The sequence below is a fragment of the Platalea leucorodia genome (genome assembly GCF_965183815.1).
Source record: "Platalea leucorodia genome assembly, chromosome: 9".
Lineage (NCBI taxonomy): Eukaryota > Metazoa > Chordata > Aves > Pelecaniformes > Threskiornithidae > Platalea > Platalea leucorodia.
This window is the reverse complement of record NC_138831.1, coordinates 3,990,184-4,010,116: the sequence shown is the minus strand read 5'-3', so window position 1 is coordinate 4,010,116 and position 19,933 is coordinate 3,990,184. Positions and strand designations below refer to the sequence as shown.

Genomic DNA, 19,933 nt, shown 5'->3' with positions numbered 1-19,933 from the left:
TTAATAACTTGAGCTTAGCATTTTATTTTGTAAACCTTTATTGGCTCTAATTTGGCACTGGCTTGAGCAGTCCTGGCAAATAACTCCTCCTGCCTCAACACCGTCTTTTCTCCTCCTTGCTGCCTGTACCCACTGCCTTGGAGAGGTCCTCTCCGGACCTTGATGCTTTTGCTGCTGGCGTGAATCAGGTAAGGCTGGTCCTAAGGCAAGGCTGGTCCTCCACTGCTAAGGAAACCCCAGCCCTCTGCAGGGTCCCAGACATGTGAAACTCTCTTTTAACAGCACAGATTTGCCCCTGGTCCCTCCAGTCCTCCAAAAGCCCCAGACTGGAGCCCGGGGCTGGTGCAGACTATGAGGGACCCCAGTCACCCTCCTCCAGCATCAATTCCCAGTGCCCAACACGTGGCTGCTCCTCTGCCAAGCGATTGCAACAAAGCCCTGGCACTGGTGCGATCCTTCGTCGGGGGATTTCTGGGCAGAGCTCGGCTTGTTCTGGTCATCACTGTTAACAGAGGACAGGCATGGGAACACGTAATGGATGCCATCTGTGTCCTACTTGTGGGACCCAGCTGGGTCGGGGTGACCTGTGCTGCACCTTGCCCGCGCTGGGCGGTGGGGGTTCCCCCCTTGCAGGGGGCCTCGGGGCTGTGAGCCGGCGGGGGGACGGTGCGAGGGGCACGGCGAGACGTGCTGTTCTCCAGGGTACCCCTCGGTGGGCAGCCAAGCAGCAGCCCCGTGCCCATGCACTTAGCGCAGGGAACGCGCTTAAGACTAAAAATTGCTTCCAGCCTCAAGAGAAATGATATAACCAAAGGAAATGGTTTCAATAAAAGGGGATTTTTTTTCCCTTTTTTTAAGGGCAGCGAAAGGGTAGTTATTTGGCTGTTCGGCCTGTTTATTCTTTCCTCCTTTTCTTTCTGTCCCCGTGCAAATGAGAAAGGGCCTTTGCTAACACAGGTTACGTGTAACCCTGGAGCACGGCTCGCATCAGCGTTCCCGTATCTCCATCCGAACCTGCTCCTCCAAGAGAGCACCCCCAGCCCTTCCAGTGAGCGGGCAGCGCTGCTCCCTCCCCATGGGGTTGTCCAGCCATCGTCCCCCTTCCCTCCCCTTCAAAGCAGAGATTTGCTGTTTAAATGCCTGCAGGATCCTCAGCTTTTAAGAGCTTTCAGTGCACCGCAGCAGGCCCTGCCTGGTTTTATGCTCCCTGTGGTGTTGTATTGGAGTTACTTGCTGGGGAGGAGATTTGGGGAGGGCATTGCTTTCCTCCCTTGGCCTTCACAAAATCCACATGGTTTCAGAGCAAACCTGTGTGGGTAGCAGAGCTCCGACGGGGTGTGGCCATTTCATAGTGATTTCTGTCTTTAATCTAACCCAGCAGGAAAGTCACTGCCCGCGGTGGGCCCGGCTCCTCTGCTGCTGTGTCTGTGTCATTACCGTGCCCAGCTTCGCGCTGGGTTGTAGCCACCCACCACGGTCACCAGCACCTCCCTTTGAGCTGACAGGGACTTGTATTTGTATTTAGGCCTCACAGCTCCCAAATAAGCAACGTCCTTACAAAGGAAGAGGTAGGAGAAGAGAGCTCCTTTCTTGGCTGCCGACCTGCCCGTTTGGGCTCAGCGCTTGCCCTGGGCTGAGAAACCCATCAAATGCTACGAGGTGCCAGTCGAAGGCTTACCTTGTTTTAGTCTCTAGGGGGAATAAAGGCAAATGTGGAGTGTTGGCAGGAGAATGAGGCTGGCTGGTTTTGAATAAAGCAGAAATTAAAAAAATGGCTTTGTGCTGAATCCTCCAAGCCCTGCGCAGCCATCAGCCAGCTGATCCGGGCTGTAGTAGGAAGCAGTGAAAAAATGTAAAATTTATTTTTTTTATCTCCCTTGTTTTTGCTTCACGCTGTATTAGCAGTGCAGTTTAGGCTCACTCCTGAGATCAGCCACTAGTTGTCCCCCAATAAACTAAATCTCAGGTTCCCGGCAGCGTTGTGGGCTGGGGGCTGAGGAAGGGGACGAGTTTGGGAGGGGGTGGGTGCCCGCCTGCACCACCGCAAGGCTGGCGCGTTGGGGTGCCGGGCGGCTGCTGGGACCTCGGGGAGATCCCAGCCGCATCGGGGAGGAGGGTCGGTCAGGGGCTCCCTCACTCCTGGGCGCAGAAGGGTTTCTCCTTGCAAGCAAAGAAGGAGCTGTCACCAGCTGGAGAGAGAGAGATGGGAGCAGGGGTTTGTTTTCAGGGATAATCAAAGCATTTATTCCCCCCCCCCCCCCCCAGCTTCCACTCACTGCCCCCACCCTAATACAGTATTTTTCCAGAAACCCTACGTTGTGTGAGATGCAGCATCCTTCCCAGGGACAAGCGAAGTGCCAGCCAGCAAACACAAGCAAGTCTGAAAAGCCTCCTTCAAGCGAGACACTGCTTCCAAGACATACTTGAAAACACTTACATATTTTTTTTTCCCTTCAATGGAAGTCTATTTAATCCTCCAGCTGGTAAACAACCCAATCTGTGGCGCACAGCGAGCTCTGGAAGGAAACCTCCCTATCACTGAAGCTCAGTTTTGTTCCACTGGAAGGAGAAACTCAACAGCTTCACGTGGGCCACCAGGGATGGGGCCAGCGGCTCCGCAGCGTGAAATGCCCACAGCGGGCAACGTGCCCGAAGGCTGGAGCGAGCGGAGCTGGCGGCGGCGCTCGGAGGAAGGGGCTGGCTCGCCGGTAGCTGCTAAGCCACGCTGGGCTGTGGCCGAGCTCACCGGGGCGGGAAGGGAAGGTGCTCCCTCTGGTCGGCTGCGGGTATGTGTGTGCTCGTAGCGTATGTATGATGCTGTACACACACGCAGATGTAGATGTACATAAACCAAATGGCTATTAAGTATTACAATCATATACAAATATAATCACTCAACATATAATATGTAATTATAATCTTAAAAGCTGTTTAATTATTCTTGTAATACACACTTTATATACATATTACATATAATGCATATATTATCACCTATAAATATTTCAATTTGCAATAATTCTATTATACATTATAATGTAATCGTTATTTACACTGTATACGTGTGCACACATGGATGTATCAAAGCCAGGCTGTTCTTACTTGGTTTTTGCATCCCTGGTGCTCTGACAGCTCCCCGGCAGCTCCCCAGCCTCGCACCCAGCCCCAGGGCCAGCCTGGCAGGGTGGGCGCTCGCCCCCTCGCCCCTCGCTGAGCGCGCCCGCCGTCTGCTCGCCCCGCGTCGCTTGCGTGACACGGATGCTCTGCGACTCAGAAGTCTGAACGCTACTTCATATGGCAACAGCCACGTTTTGTTTCTTTATTTTTCACAGGCACTTGATGGAGGATGAGGAGGGGAGGGTTTAACTAGGGTTTGCAAGGTTGTTCCTTGCCTGAGGCTGAGCCGCGTGCAATCGTCACGTCTAACTTGGATTTTTCCGTTTGTCTTTGGGCTCCCGTTGCCGAGCCGGGGTGACCTTGGCAGCGCTGGCGGCGGCGGCTCTGCCTCGGCCACCCTGGTCCTCCTGCCCCAACCCATCGCTGCCGAAGTGGCACCGAGGACTCCAGCCCGGGCAGAAAACGGCGCTGCCGGGCCGGCACGGCACGGTGCCCGGCCCCACGCACCCCAGCGGACGAGCTGCTTGGTGATGGGGTGGGCGTCTGACTGCAGCCACACTCGCTGGGGTGCCGCTCAGGGCAGGGTCGGTGCCCCTACTGCGGCGGGGACACCCCGGTGCTCTCACCTGGCTGCTTTGGCAGCCACCAGCACCTCCAGCTTGGCCACGGGACGTCCCCTCCTTGTCCCCCAGCCCAGCTGCTCCCAGCACACCCCGGGTGCGGGAGCTCAGTGCGGGGCCGTGGTGGGTGATGGCCACCCTTACCCTGGGCACCTGCGGGGAAGGTTTATTTCCCTGCAGAAACACCAGGTTGGGGTGGGTTTTGGCAGTGTAAGACTTGTATTTCAGGGCACCAAAAGAAGCCCACGCACAGGTAGAAATGCCCCTGCTGCCCTTGGGGCTCTCCCTTTGCTCTTTCTCCAGGTGACAGGAGCTGTGCTCATTCCTGGTGGGATGGTTGGTCCTGTCTTCACCTCGTTGGCCCAGGAGGAGTCTTCACCTCCGCTCGTCATCAAACCTTGGCCAAAACGCAGCGCAGTACACGGTAGGTGGCCCCACAGGGCAGCTGCACCAAAGCCCCATTGCCACTAAGAAGCAGGGCTGTGTTTTGGTCCTGTTCGGGATCCCGGCGGTGCATGCATGCCCTTCATCACCAGACCATCATCTTCCTCCTGGAATCACTCCCTGCTCCCAGCGCGGTGCTCGGGCAGGGCCGAGGGGACGATGCCCTGCTCCGTCCTGGGGGGAGTCCCCGGGAATCTCCTTGCTTTTCAAGCCCTTGTCGCACATCAGGCGCTACCCCATTCCCAGGCCCAAGCAGAGGAGAAAACCAAACCTAATTACATTTTAGAGGTGGCCTAGATAACCGTGATATTTTCTTCTCTGGCAAGAAAAAGGGATGCAGGGAAACAGCTGAAACAAAAAAAAGAAAAAACCCAACTAGGAGCCCTAGGAAATTAAAACGCCTGTAGTAGGGATCACCAGTCACACGGTGTCCTCCTAACTCCGTTTTGCTCCAGTGCTGCAGCCTTTGTCGGTGCCTGCCGGGAGGGACGGGGCTGCCCAGCGCCGGGGGCGGCCCCGCAGCCCCCGGCCCCGGCCCCGGCCCCGCAGCCCCCGGCCCCGGCTGCCGCTGCTCGGCTTTGGCACGGACAAAGCCTCCCCAGGCCCGGAAAGCTCCAGCCCGGGCTGAAGGCGGTTGCTTCAGAAATACAAAGTGGCCATTTTCTGTTTGCATGGGCAGGTTTTGCTTCGGGAAGTGGTATTTAGGCAGGGGGAAAGCCAAGGGTATGACCTAAACGGGTTGGATTGTGGCTGTTGGTTGGTTTTTTTAGAAAAAGCCCAAAAGTGGGTATTTTGGTGTATGTATGTTCAGCACTGGGCCCCGCACCCCACGGCGGCCATGGAGGGGCTGGAGCGTGGCCAGAGCAGGGCAGCGAGGCTGGGGCAGGGGCTGGAGCACAAGGCTGGGGAGGAGCGGCTGGGGGAGCTGGGGGGGCTCAGCCTGGAGAAGAGGAGGCTGAGGGGAGCCCTCATCGCTCTCTGCAACGGCCTGAAAGGAGGCTGGAGCCGGGGGGGTCGGTCTCTTCTCCCCAGTAACAAGCAATGGGACGAGAGGGAACGGCCTCAAGCTGCGCCAGGGCAGGTTTGGGTTGGGTATCAGGACAAACTTCTTCCCCCAAAGGGCTGTCAGGCCCTGGCCCAGGCTGCCCAGGGCAGGGGCTGAGTCCCCATCCCTGGAGGGATTTAAAAGCCAGGTAGATGTGGTGCTCGAGGACATGGTTTAGTGGTGGGCTTGGCAGTACTGGGTTAATGGTTGGACTCGATGATCTTAAGGGTCTTTTCCAACCTAAACGATTTCATGATTCTGTGATTTCCAAAGGTCCTACGTGACCCAAAAGACACCCTGCTACAGACCAAATCTCAGCGGGATATTGCCCTTAGCAGACCACGGCTGAGGCCGGAGGGCTGCGTTCACTCCATACGCGTCGGGCTTTGCGGTTGTTTGGGGCAATGGGTCAGATCTGATGGGGATGCCGGGGGACAGGCTGCCGATCAACCAGCCATTGCAACCGGGACCATCTCCAAATTGCCACCATTGCAGGAAAGGTTAGAAACCAGCTGGCTGAAAGACAAAGCCCGGAGCATGCTGTTCCCTCGCTTTCACACCAAAGGGAGCCCAAAGGGGCTCCCAGCGAGGCAGACATCGCCTAAGCACCCACCGACACCACCATGGGGAGAGGGGGTTGTGTATCTGTCCTTGCCACCCACTGTGCCATCAGCTTTTAAGAGCTACCTGCAGGGAACAGTATTTAGGAAAAGAAAAAAAAAAGAAATTAATCCAAAAATCCATCCCTTTGTGACTCTGAATCTGATCCCAAATTATGATTCATGACCAAAAGCGACGAAAAGAGCTCGTGGTGACTTGAAAAATGATTTTTCCGAGCAGAGGCAGCGCTAAGCGGGGAACTCGAGACTCCTGAGAAAGCAGGAGGAATGCGCTCCGAGCCCGAGTGCTGCAAATGAAATGTGTTGCATCACATAATCTGGTTTTGTGCTTTGAGTTTCAGCTGGACGGGGAGATACTAAGATAGTACGAGAAAGGCCGTTTCCGTGAGATCTCCAGTCCAGATTGGATCAGTCAGGCGGCCAGGATCACCAGCGATTTTATTCCCTTTTCTTTTTCATTGCTTTGCTAAACCCCATCTCCGAATAGAGCAACCAAGGAGGGAGTGTCAGCAGATAGGTGCCCATCAGAGGCAGAGAGGAAAAAGGTTAAGCTAGAACAACCGAAAGTTGTTAGATGAAAACATTATTTTTTAAAAGAGCCTGAGAGCACTGGGGTTTTATAAAACCTCCCATTGTATTGCACTAATAAGTCAAGTGTTCGCAGCCGAGCCAGCAGACACGCTCTACAGCATCTATTACCGGCGTGTTTATTTACAAAGGCAGCCACCAAGCCAAAGCTGAACAGAAAAGGGGAAAGAGTGAAATACGGTTTTAAAGAAATACAGCTCCTTGGACTGGTTTTAATTTAAAATCCTTGGACTGGGTTTGTAATTTTCTTTTGTGTTTCGTCCCCTCCTCCTTATTTCTTCTTCAAGGAATGAATTGTCCAAAGCCAGCCAGCCAAAGGGGAATTTTCCTCTAGGTGTCTCTGTCCCCATTTTTAGTCTCAGTTTTCTCTCCTACACGCACACATGCATACACACACACATGCGTGCACACACACGTGCGTGCACACAGACACACGCACACTCGTCTTCTCTGGTCTTCCCAATCCAGCATCACCTTTTCACTACCACAGCGATCTCCCGCACCCCAGCACGGTGCTCCCCGAAGCACTTTATAACTCAAACCTGCCCCAGCACCCTTCTCCGTCCCCCAGTGCAACGTGGCCACCCCATGCGGGAGGCACCGGCTGCGCACGGGAGCAGCACGTGGTGGCAGGGGACGAGAAGCCGGCGCTGGCAGCTGGGTCCTGCCAGCCCAGCGGGGCGATGGGCACGACACCGCCGACGCTGTGATTTCATCGGAGCAGACACCTGCACCTGTGCTATACATATGGCTTTGCAAAAACCTGCTCTTAAAAAACAGGAGGTATAAGGCCTGGATTCATTGGATTTGACCAGAAATCCAGAGCCACGCATACACAGAGGCATGGAGCGCTCTGCTATTGTAGCTCAGGAGAAAGCGCTGTGTCTCTATCAGCTCGTACCTGCCGCAAACCTGCTCCTCTGTCTCCCTTTGGAGTATTGTGCATCCCAACCGAGAGCACGTGGAAGGAGAGGAATGAAAAAAGCCCTCCAGGCTTTGTCAGGCAGAAATGCGTGGTCACGGTAACACACCACAGCCTTCCCCAGCAATGGGGGACGGCGGGGGGAGGTGGCGGAGGACAGAGAACAAGGCGAAAAGAAAAGGTGGGAGCAATTTTAAATGAAAGGAAAAACCTACATTAAATTATTGCTTTATTTCTGGTTCTATGCAGGTCTCTGACACGCTCCACCCTGCCCCCCGAGATGCCATGGCCGCCCCCAACAGCCCAGTAAGGAGGAGAAAGACCTGAAGGGATCCTGCCCGAAAAAGGAGCCTTCCCAAGACTTGGATCTACAGAGGAGTCTCTCAGTGAAGTCCCCAGCCAAGGCAAGCCCTCCTACCCAGCAGCGTCCAGGCCCACCACCGTCCCCTGTAGATGTGGAAGGGTGGGAGGGAAAGGGAAGGAAGAGCTCCAGCCCCAGTGTTTTGAGAGGTATCCTCCCTCCAGACCATGCATGAACGAGGCATCAGGATGTGCAGTAGACCGTAACAGAGAGGGCACCGGGGAGAAGTCAACTGAGAGATGAGCACAGGGTGGGAGGAGAGGAATTGTGGCAAGATGAGAGTTACCCAGCTCTCCCTCACCTCTCCCCCCAGCCCCTGCCTCATCGGATGCGGAGGTACGAGGGGATGGAGTAATTGAAGAGCAAGTAGTCCATTTTATATAAATTAAAGAGTCTCCTTTGGTAGAAAGGGCTAATGTCCTGGAAGAACTGGGCCGTCATGTCGTCCGTCGTCCTGGTGGTCTTGGATGAAGATGGGAACTTGATGCTCGTGTCAGCCCCAACCAGCTGGAGGATGTAGTTGGCATCTTCGGCCAAGGTCTCGTACTTGCCCACCACGTCGTAGTGGACGATGCAGGGGTGGCAGAGCGAGTGCACCCGCTCCCAGTGCTCGTTGAAGGGCTCCTCCCGCTGCGTCCGTGGATCCAGCAGGTAGTAGACGAACTCCTCAAAGCGCACATCATCCCCGCGCTCCAGGGCCTTGTCGCTGGGCTCCTGCCGGTGTCGCCGGATGATCTTGGTCCCATAGCGCTTGTGGAAGGCTGTGTTGTAGCTGCGGGTGAACTTGTTGCGGTACGCCGAGACCAGGCGCTCAAAGGGCTCCCGCACGAAGATGAACTTGAGGTAGCTGCGCAGGCGGTGGTTGATCTCGGGGATGCTGTACTCGGAGAGGGTGCGCAGGTTGGATGAGACATGGGCCTCGTTGGCGGGGATTTCCAGTGGGTCCCGGTACTTGCCTTGCCCTGTCAGGACCATCATCACCCGCTTCCAGTTAGTGCAGGCCACTTTGGGCACGTAGCAGTAGAGCAGCCCATGCATGTCATCCACCACCAAGTGCCGCAAGTCATCCGGCCGCAGGAGACGCCGCTTGCGGGTGTAACGGTTGCAGATGTTGCTCAACAGCTCCCGTCTCTGCTGGTGAACCGCCTGCAGTGACGACTGCTCAAACTGGGGAGAAAAAATAGAGATGGTCACCAGCTTGCCCAAGCTGATCATGGCCTACACACAACACTTGGCCCACAACCGTCCCCATTCCCTCCCCTTTCCTGGGTTTGGCAGTCACCCATGTGGGATTTTTGGGGACAGTGTTCACTTTGAACACGATTTGGTGCATTTAATCCTTGGACCCGCTGGGAGCAAAACACAGAACAAAATGCAATGAGGAGCCAGATGAGAAGTCAAGTCAAAGGGGGTGAGGGAGGAACAGGCGGTGTAGAGAGGGTTAACAACCAAACATTTGTTATAGCACCCACACACACCCCAGGCTAAAGCTCTCCCTTACACCAGTCTGGGGGGGAAAACACGGCCCGACCCCTCCAGGGGCAAAGAGCGCAGCCCCTTTGCTGGCGCAGGGCCCCGCAGACCTCCCGGCTGCGACGGCGCATCGCCGCGTCGCGCTGACGCCAACACCCACGGGCTTGCTGCGAACGCCACAGCCAAGAGGCAGAAACGTGGCACGCGAGTGTGGGCACGTAGGATGGAAATGGCGCGGGTGTGCTGCCAAGGAAGGGCAAAGGGAGACGGGTGGAGGAAAATGGTCTTTAACGCTGACGGTCGAACCCTGGGGAGCAGACGGGGAGCTAGAGGAGAGGTGGGGTGGCAGGGCATGATGGAGAGGAGCGAGGCGCCGCTGGAGGTGGTGGGGTGGCCCGTCCCAAGGGCTTTGGGTTTCTTCTCCTGAGGGACTTTTTCGACACAGGCCAGTCTGATGCCTCAGCTCTGGTCACAGTCTCCTCTGTCCACAGGGAGGTCTGTTTTCTTTATCCCTTTTGATCCTTGTGTCAAGGCCTGGCAGCCGCTGCATTAGCTTCCCAGGAGCCTCGAGCCCCCCGGCCCCTGCCCCAGCTGAACCCCCTCCTCCAGATTTGGGGACGTGACCTTTACTGTCATGGAAATCCCAAAATGTCATTAAAACATCTGGGGAAGGAAACCATTTCCAGGAACTCAGAAGGGGAAGGTCCCCTCCTCCTCCTGCCCACTCCCTCCCCGTTTTGCACACGAGGCTTGGGAGGTTTCGCGTTCAGCCCCGAGATCATTGCTGGGAACCTCCAACAGCCTCGTCTGGGCCACAACGGCTAACGGCTTCACCGCCCGTTTGCTAACCCAGGGCAGCTCCGACCCCGCAGAGCTGTTGCTATAACGCAACGCAATGACGCCCATGTCGCAAGACGAGGGTGGCTTCCACTTTGGGACTGCAAAGACAGTCCTGCCGGCGTCACAGGGAGCCACGGCAAACGTCTCTGCAGCCTGCAGAGAGGTGGCAACCTCAAGATGAAGAGCAAGGGCAGGCCACCTCCTTGGTCCCTACATCCCTGCCGCTGACAGCTGTCATCACTTATGCACGCCAAAGGACACCCTTTGCCAAGCTTCGGGTGCACCCCCGCCTCTCCCTGGGGGCCCATCAGGGTTTTTGGGAGGCACCAGAGGCTGGGAGAGGCGGCGTTGTGGAGATGGGGCTTTGTAAAGCTCCTGCCAGGAGCTGGGATCCCAAGACAAACTGCCCATCCCGTGGATGATCCATCAGACCCGTCACCTTCAGAGGGGCACTAACATCTGGGCAAAAAGCTCCTCCTGCAAGGGATGAACCACACTCAGACCCTTTTGGATCTCATTTCCACAAAAGAAATAAATAACCTTGTCCAGGTCACCTTAGGAACCTGCATGGACAGTAACCTGAGACAGGGGCAGGAGAAAGCATCCCATCCCCGCTCCTTCCAAGAGGGAGATGATAAGGGAAAATGCTCAGATGGAGGAAATGCAGGTCAAGAGGCTCTACCTGCCACCAAGAGATGACTTTGACATTGCTGGCTACTTGGATATGGAGGGGATGTAGCACCTAGGGAGGTGATAATCATAGCTGAAGAGGCATTCTCCTGCTATACCTCCTTGCGACACAGTCAAACCTTTCAGCAGAAATTTCTTTTGTTTGGAGGCTCCTCATCACCTTTTAAAATTGGAAACCCTTTTTGCAAGTGTTTAAAAAAGAAAAAAGAGGCATTTTAATAATGTGATTTTTTTTTTTCAGGTGTTTTTCCCTGCACTTGCATAATTTAAAACTTGGATCAGAGAGACAGACAGACACACACTGTCTGCAGGCATGGCAACAAATAAATGTGACTACTTTTTGGCAGCCGCCCACTGGAATAAGTGCATGTCTTGCAGTTATTCCAGAGCAAAATTGCTCCCTTCATTTCCTTCTCTTTAAAAGCCAGAGAAATTAAGTATCACTTTTAAGGAAATAACACCATGACATTCCAGCAGCGTTAGGGTTTGCCGGCATCGTGGCCAAGGAAGTTCACATCTGCCATTTTTCCCAGAGCAAATGTAATTCGGCTGCTTACAGACATAAAAGCATCAGGTATGGAAAGGGGATCCGGCTCCAGCCGCAGCGGGCAGTGCCGATGGGCAGCAGGGAGGCAGCGGGGATGGCAGCCAGCTGCAGGCAGCGTTGCCCTCTGCTTCTTGGGGGCTGCAGAAGATGACTGCCCTGTGGACATGGGGAGACGCAGGGTACATTTGGTGGCTGGGGCATGTGGCCATGGCCCGGCCCGTTGCACCGGCTGGAGGGTGCTTTCCTGCAGGATTTCCTGCGGGGAAGTTGTGGGCGAGGATCCCTCTGCAAAGACAAGTCTGGCGGCACGGGGGTGACCGATGCCAGGTCACCGATGCCGGTTGAGCTGCACACACCAGGGGCTGGCGAGGGCGAGTGCTCCCTGCCTCAAGCAGCGACCATGGCTTGTCCTGCAGCAGGCCCTCGCACAGACAGGGACCCACTAAGCCCACCGGGACGGGGACGCTTCCCTGCCCAGACTGTGCCTGCCTGCCCCCGTCTCAGCAGGGTGATGGAGAGAACTGAGATGTGCCAGGGTTATAAACCACTCGTGTCTGGGTCCAGCTTTATATACGTGTGTGTATATATATATATATGCATATACATATGCGTGTGTGTACATATGTAGCACCCAACATAGCAGCATCTATCAATTATTAGCTCAGAAAGCGCAGCAATGATGCTCTTGCCCTGCTATGGCTCAGCCCACTGGTAATGAAACCATTTGCCCAAGTACAAGCAAGGGCCAGAAGCAGGTTTTTTTATCAACAATTACTCCCCAAAGCGGTGTGGTCTTTTCTTTTGGAGATGGCCAGAGTTTCAGGTGCGGAGACCTTGGGGGTGGTTGGAGACAGCGCAGTGCCCTGCACGCCAGAGGGGTGGAAGAAGGGGTCAACCCTCATCGCCTCACTCCCTCTTCACCCCCCCATCTCCCTCTCCCTGTCCCCTTACCTGGTCACTCTTGTACAGGGCCTGGAGTGGGCTGCGACCGGCCTTCCCCTGCCAGGCGGATCTCATAACCCCGTCTTCTGCAGCTGAAAAAGGAGCGAGAAAAATCAGAGGGGTTGGAGGGGCTGCTTCCCTCACCCTCTCTGGAGATGCCCAAGTTAGGATGAGGCAACGTCCCCCGAGAAGAGACAAATGCATTTGGCTCTGGGAGAAGATGCTCAAGCAACGCTTGTCCCTCCCTCTTATTTTTTAACAAAACCTGCAGTTAGCGTTCAAAAGATCCAGACTTAACCTCTAAACAAATAAAAGACCATAAATAAAGATAACGGCTTGTTACAATTTCAAGAGCAATTGGGAACAGTTTGATCCACGTGCGTTTGGGAAATGCCACCGTGTGCAGGCTGCGCTGGCGAGGGAATGACCCAGGAGGCGGCAGGACCCCAACCAGCATCGCCACGGCCCGTCAGGGTGAGACGGCATCTGTGCTGGGCAGAGATAAGGGGCAGATCCAACACCGGCAGCTCTGTGCTGAGCCCCCCAGGGGCTCGGAATTTGCATTTCCAGGCTCAGAGACACAGTCATTAACAGACAAATTGGTCAGATGCTTCGTCTGACTGCTAAGTCGTTTTAAGTTCTTATTTGCTATTTTTTTTTTCTTCCCTTCTAAACCAGCAACATCTCCTCGAGTGTTTGAAGCTGAAGACAGCCACCCAAGCAGTCCTCGCTCCTTCCCTGCCTGCAGATCGGCTGGTTTGATTTCGGAGGTCTATTTGCAGCAGAACCAAACCCAAGGCTGGATCTGGGCAGCCACGCATGCAGTGCCGGACACCCAGTCCGTGACAGATGCTCAAGTTCTCATGCTCATAAATTATGTAGAGATGCAACCACCTTCCAGGCTACGAAGCACCCGCTTCAGCTGCCATCCCTCAGCCCCAGGGACCTGTTCCCAGCACAGCGTGGGCAGGACCACGTGGCCTGGACATCCCAAACCTAATGCAGGGAGCCAGCCACGGCAGGGGCACCAGTTCCCGCTTGCAGTAACACCTGGAGGCAGCTGTCCCACCTCTCACCCACCCTCTGCTTCTTGGATCCGACCCTCACTGCTGGCAGACGATGCCACGACAGTTTTCATATGAGAAGAAGGTTTCTAACCACGAGGGTTGTGCAACCCTGGAGTTGGCTTCCACAGAAGAAATCACACTGTGAGTTTTAAAATGGAAGATGATGTTTTATTTGAAGGGGATGATAGGACCCATTGTTTGGGAGATCGTGGCCTGGGAGGTTCTCCCAGTCCTCCACGTTCCTGCTCCTACAGGGACCTTCTAAAATCTCAGACGGACGGACGTGGTGGAGGGAAAAGCACCTCTCACAAACCACTTCTGGCAACATGAAGGTTTCTAACACAGAGGCTTTTTGCATGACAATTTGGGGCTCTGGATCTTTTCATTCACTGACCATCACCAAACGAAGCCAAATTTGTTATACAAGCCCCAGATGGCATCTTTTTAACCAAAATAACCAGAAGGAAAAATCCAAACCCCATCTTCACGTGCTTATATTTTGCTTAAATGAAAACTGCTCCAAAGCACAAAGTCACCAGGGTCTAAGCGAAACATGATTCATTCCTCGAGCTGTAATTAGGGGGAAATGACTGCCTGACCTCACAAGAGTTCAGCAGCACGCTTGCACGTTCATGGGAAATGACGCCTCCTGCAGCACCGGATTGACCGAGATGTGACTCAACGAGAAGGTACGGTTTCTTCCTCAATCCCCGGTATCAGTTACCCCACAGGAGGGTGAAACGGCATCTGTGCTAACGAGAGCTAAGCGGAAGATCCAACGCGCACAGCGCTCGCTGAGATGCTCGTCCCCGAGGAGCTCCGTTTCACATTTCCAGGCTCAGCCCTCTGCAAATGACAGGGAATGAGACCGACCTTGAAAACTCGACTCACTGCAGCTCGAATCTGCAAGCAGAGAGCACTAAACTCGTGTCCCTTCCCTGTCCGGGACTGATAAACTCCTGTTCGATTTAAAAGCGTGACCCCGCTGTGGGCTGTCTGCAAGCACCCTGCACCATAGCAGACACTTGTCCTATATTTAGTAAAAGCAATGTGTAGGCGTTTGTTTTCGAGATTAACACGTGTATCAACCAGAACCTTTCTTACGAGGGACAGAAGCAAACCCCGGGTGCTTCATGCTGACCTGAAGCTGCTAGAAATGCAAATTGCTTGTGCCGGCGCTGTGCAGGGGTGCATGGAACCACCGTCCCGCGGAAAGGCTGCAGCGCCCGCTGCAGGGTCAGGTCACGGCCTGGGAGCGGGCTGGCTCGGCAGGAGGCTCTTTAGGGTGAACAAAAAGCAAATCTGCAGTAAAGCGGGAAGCGAGCAGAGGCTGGGCAGGTCAGATTCATGCTCCGACTGCTCTGGTCTGCGCCTCTCGGTGCTGCTGAGGCAGGGGAACAAGCCTGGCCGGGGACTGCTGCACCTCGCCCGACTCTTGCCAACAGCCCCAGCAGAAACGTTGCAAACTGGATTTCCTCCAGCCTTTCCCCAGCACAAGATCTGGCAGAGAACAAGGCATCTTCTCCGGGTAGCAGCAAACCCCCTGGGATCCCTGCTATGCTCATGCTGTACGGGGTTCCAGAAAAAAAGGGGAAGAGAGAAAAAAAAAAAAAAAGGAAAAAAATGCTGCCAGGCTGCTCCCGTGCGGCTGGAGGAGCCTGGGAGCGCTGAGCTGGCAGGGGGAAGACGCCAGCGGTCCACACTCACTGCATCTTGACAGCTTTCGCTCTCCAAAGCGATGACACCATCCCCTGCCCGGGGCGCTCGCCAAAGCCTTCAGAGCAAGCGTCTGGCCCCATGGCAGGTTTTTACCCGGCTCCAACCGCAGGAAGTCTCCCCCCTCAGAAACCGTCTGCTCGCGCTCCACGCGGCGTCCCACGGAGAAAAGCAACCGGGCCCCTGGCTGGGCCGTGAGGACGACTTCTGAAGACTGTGTTAAACCCTGCCGCAGAGGGGGAGATGCAGCAGCTGCAACCGCATGCGGCTCAGCACAGCACTGTGCGGGCACCGGTGCATGTGGAGGGCAGCAGCCGATCCGTGGGACCAAAGCATCCATCCTCTGCAGGGCTGGGGTTAGAGTGGTTGCAAATGCCTGCGGCCAGCAGTGTGTGCTCAAGCAGAGACGAGTCCGGGCCGCCCGTGCCCCAAAGCATCCCCAAAACATCCGGGATCGCCCGGCAGAGCCACACTGGCTATCACAGCAGTAGGGAAGCCAGGGCCGCAGTGGGAGGCTGTAGATGCTGATTTAACAGAGTCCAGCCCCCCTAAGACCAGGCTTTGCCACCTAACACAGCTCTGCCCCGTGACCCCAAGCTGTGGCCATCCCCCGTTCACCATCCCGCAGCCCCAGCACCTGCAGCATTCCTGCTGCTGCACTCCTCTCCCAGCCCTACCCCCAGGTCCTCATCGTGCAGCTCCGTCAACACAGCTCAGCCCTAATTTGAACACAAACCCCCTCTTCCCTGGTTGCTCCATCCCAACCGCCTCATCACACGATCCCACAGCGTGCTCCCATCCTGGGGTCTCTCCCCATTCTGTCCCCTAACTGCTGTCCCCGTCCCGCTCTCGCCTTCACCGCCTACTCCAAGCAGGCAATGGCCCACCTTAGGAAGGCTGAGCTCAAGGGGCTCCACAGCTGGCTGAACTGCACAGCTGGAGAGGAACCCAAACATGGAGGGGGAGCCGGGAAAAAGCTTGATGCTTGATCCGTGCCTGTTTCTTCCATCAGATCTGGGATACAGCCTGCACTGAGAGGAGGAGGAGGGAGGAAGGGGGCAGATGAGCAATGGCATTGACACATCCCCTTTCTTCCACTCGTTCATGCTGTGAGCAAGTCAATCACCCCATCCCTGTACCGCTGGCTTACCCATCCCTGGGATGCTCCTGGGACTCCAAGAAGCTTGGGAAGGCCAAGGAATACTGAAATATATGAGAGTGTTGAGGAGGGAGTATCATCAGAGTAAGTTAATGGTTTGTGCTGCATTTTCGCACCATGGCTCTGAGTACAGCAGGATCTTCCATCATGGGGGAGCTGCCAAGATCTTTGCATCCTGGCTTTCCTCCTGACTTTATAGCTTCTCACTGAGGTTCCCAGATTCCACCACATGCGGTGGTAATCCTTGGAAATTTAGCATCGCCACAATTGCATCCGAAAGCAGGGATGTCGCTTAGCTAAGGTATATCGAGTTTCTAAAGAGGAGAAAAGATCAACCCTTGGCAACTGCTGGATCACCATTTGGATAACAAGTATCAAGACAGTGTACATCTGTGATCCAAATCCAAAATGTTTTTCACGGAGACGGGCAGAAGGAGATATACATTTGTCCTTTGCATCTTCAAAGGATGAAGCAAGAGAATAGGAGCGATGCAGAGCAAGAGACTGAAAACCCCATGCTAAGGCAGTAACGTTGACCAGAAATCACTGAAAGAGGTGAGCCCGAAAGGGACCTCGGGCACATTTTGGAGTCTCCTGTGCTACAAGTGCTTTCAGTCTTTCCTTCGGAGCTTAAAAAGGCAATGCGCTCCCTCCCTCCTTTCCCCCTACAGCCCAGATTTTAGTGCTGTCCCATCAAAACCGAAGCTGTTTTCTTGCAGCGGTGTGACATCGATACAGCAGCAGGAGCCGGGGTTTCAATGACTTGCCAGCTCTCTTTGGAAAAGGGAATAGATTTTAAAGCTGTGAATATTTAGGTGCATTAGCTGATTGCAAAGAGAGCCAGACATGTGTGAGGTGAGGGAAAGACTGGATCATGCCCATCCCAGACTTCTGGAAGCACCAGTGAAAGAATTTGCTGGTTTGGCTGCAGAGACTCGTAATTACGGAGGGAGGTTCTCTGCAACCACAACAGCAAATCCAGCGCCTGAATTGAAGAGTTTGGCCAGGAGACAGGATTCAGGCGGCAACAAGCCTGCTAGGCTGACATCAGCATTACCAAGGCTTTAGAAAATAGTCTGAAGGAAAGAAAACAATTGAAAGATGTGGGTGCAACTGGACAGGGGAATAAAATCAACACGGCATTTACTAAGCGCAGCTTATACCCCTGCAACCTGATCCGTCAATGAAATAAGCCGTTTCTGTAGATCAAACGTATGTGGTAGATCTTCACCCCGATATACATAACGTATGAGATATGACATACCACAGGAAACAAGTACTTCACACTGAGAAGATGAAGTTTAAAAGGTGAACTGAAAGCGACACAAGCAACAGGAAAGCAGGTGGCATTTAAACGGAAAATACTGGGCAGAAGGCCGATTTCTAGTAAAGTATCACTAAGACTGGCTTTGGGATCAATACTTCAGGAATGAATTGACATAAAAATAGAAAGATAGTGATCACGGTCAAAGCGTTGAGAAAGGCTGCCATGGCAGGGAGAGACTGAGACACTGAACAGGGAAACTAAAGCTTTGTCCTGGACCCGGGGAGTGGAAATGCAGGAGAATTCAATTTTGCAATGTTGGAATTCAGCAGTTTCTGCTACTTCGCTGCTGGAAGTGGCAGGAGGTCCCAGATGCATCAGTTCTGGGCTATCAATCAGCTGCCAGTGAGCCAGTCATAAAAAAGGTAAATGAAGTCCTGAAACATATCAGGTGAGGTATTTGCCATAGTGGCAAAAAAGGCATGAATACTGTTATCCCTAGCATTGGCGATGCTCACCTGCAGCACTGACAGCTCTGCTCTCCTGGGGCCAAGGCAGACGCAGAGCTGCTGAGAGGGGCGGCGAGGCGACCGGGTGTTGCCAGGACTTGCTGCCCCATGGGAGGCTGCAAGGGTTGGCTGTGTGTACGAGCTGGGATGTGACTGTCCCCTGGGAACGGGCCAGCAGAGAGGGACTGGGGGTGTTGCACATGCAGGACATCTTCATGCCCACTTGCTCAGGTGCCAAATAGGAAGAGGTTTGGAAACCCCAGAACAGTGGGAGTCCGGCTGAGATGCAGCAGGAGGAATCCCAGCTCCTTTTGGGCTGGAGGATGGAGCTTTCAGGCATTTTCCAGGCTGGACCCTGGGGCCACAAGGAGCCAAAAGCTCCACTCCTGGTCTCCAATATGAAACACTGGAGAGGGTTACAGCCTGGAGATCCAGTGGTCTCCAGCCAAGGGAACCGAAGAGAGCACGCGTGCTTGCACGTGCGTATGCACCCCAGAGGCGCCCCGGAGCTAATCCGGACCCCACCGCTGTCTCCCCGCTGCTGTCGCACAGCCCCAGCTTCGCTTCCTGTTGTGTCTGTGCAAGACCTAAAAAAAGAGAAAGAATAATTGTGGCGCCTGGCCACCCAAAATGATCAGTCTGAGTGTTAATGACAGCCTGGGACTCCCAGCGGGTGAGTGGGATAGGTGCTGGGTTGTACGGTAGGCAGAGGCAGCTCTCAGGGCAGCCTTTCTTGGGGACAGCCGAGAGATGCTCTCTCTCAGACCAAAAAGAAAAGCTCTGAACTTGGCGGAGGGGAGTGTGTGAATCTATTGCATTTGTGCTGGATTCTGGATTTGAACATAGGAACTGGCATTGGTGACATGAACTGACTGCCTGGCACACGTGGCACGTGCACAGCTGTGCAGCTGAACTGTATTTACAGGATAAAGAAGAGTTTACAGTGGGAAAAAAGAACAATACTACCATTTTTAATATTGAAAGGGGAAAAAACACCCAGAGCTCTATAGTGTAAAGGGATCAGCACTTGCTAAAGTCAGTCACTGGAAGAGCCAGAAATGAGGACCTGGATCTCTCTGTGGGCACAGCAATGAGCTTTTCCAGACTTTGGTGTTTGTCACTCTTCCCCGGCACCTCTCATGGGCGATGAGCGAGTGCTTCAGTCGTAGCAGCGATGGCTCACTCGTCCCTGACGGCAGAAACACAGCCCCGCTTCGTGAAGGCAGGCTCCTCGCTATTAAAATAACTGCACCCAAGAGACGCAGAGAAGGATCCTGCCATCTCATTTAAGAAAGGATATCGAGACTGCGTTATTCAAAGCCAAATCCTAGCTGCAGCCACCGGCTGCTGAATCTGTCCAATTTTCGATTTTAACATCCAAGAGGGGGAAAAAAAAACGAGAGAGAGACAAAAAAAGAAAATAGAGCTTGACAGCAGCAGTGATAGATCCAGCCAGCTCCTGCAGCCTGAGCTCAGTTTTCCCTCCCGCTTTGATAGCAAAGCCTGGGACACAGTGCCTGGTTGGTGGCTGGACACTTCGACTGTGTGAGGACGGTCCAGGGCATGGAGGCCAAGAAATCAGACGTGGAAGCAGCAGTCGAAGCCCTGGGCAGTGGCCCGTGGCCTGCATGAAGAGCTGCCCTGCCTGGAAGGATCCCTGCTATCGGGCTGAGCAGCGCCGGGCTCAAGGAAGCACAGTTTAAGTCTAGGAAGTTCTGGTTTTTATGCTTGGGCTTGTACTGGTGGAGAACACATTTGCTTTATTTCCACCTAAGCATATGGGTTGATTGTTGCTCTGTTGTCTTTTTTTTTTTTTTAAAGATACTTTTCAAAACAAGGGTGATGTGAGATCCCAAACACCAAAATCCCCCACTGAACTCCAGACCCAGCGACTTAACATTGCTGAAGGTAGTGACCTCTCTTTGACGGAGAAGAGGACCAAATTAGCGACCGTTTGCTGCATCCAGCTGTGAAAAAGTGTGGCAATTCTGGCGTTCGCATCCTTGCGCATC

General features: G+C 54.3%; 1 protein-coding gene across 1 annotated transcript in view; it reads right to left on the bottom strand.

Annotated features, from left to right (window-relative positions):
• Nucleotides 1–7,828: 7,828 nt before the first annotated feature.
• CHST13 (carbohydrate sulfotransferase 13) overlaps nt 7,829–19,933 on the bottom strand; it is a 31,959-nt gene continuing 19,854 nt past the window's right edge. The window contains exons 2-3 of the mRNA XM_082321218.1: nt 12,216–12,298; nt 7,829–8,881 (exon numbers count right to left, since the gene is read on the bottom strand). Coding sequence (XP_082177344.1) covers nt 8,036–8,881; nt 12,216–12,298 — 929 coding nt within the window. The 3' untranslated portion in view covers nt 7,829–8,035. The remainder of the gene's footprint in view (nt 8,882–12,215; nt 12,299–19,933) is intronic.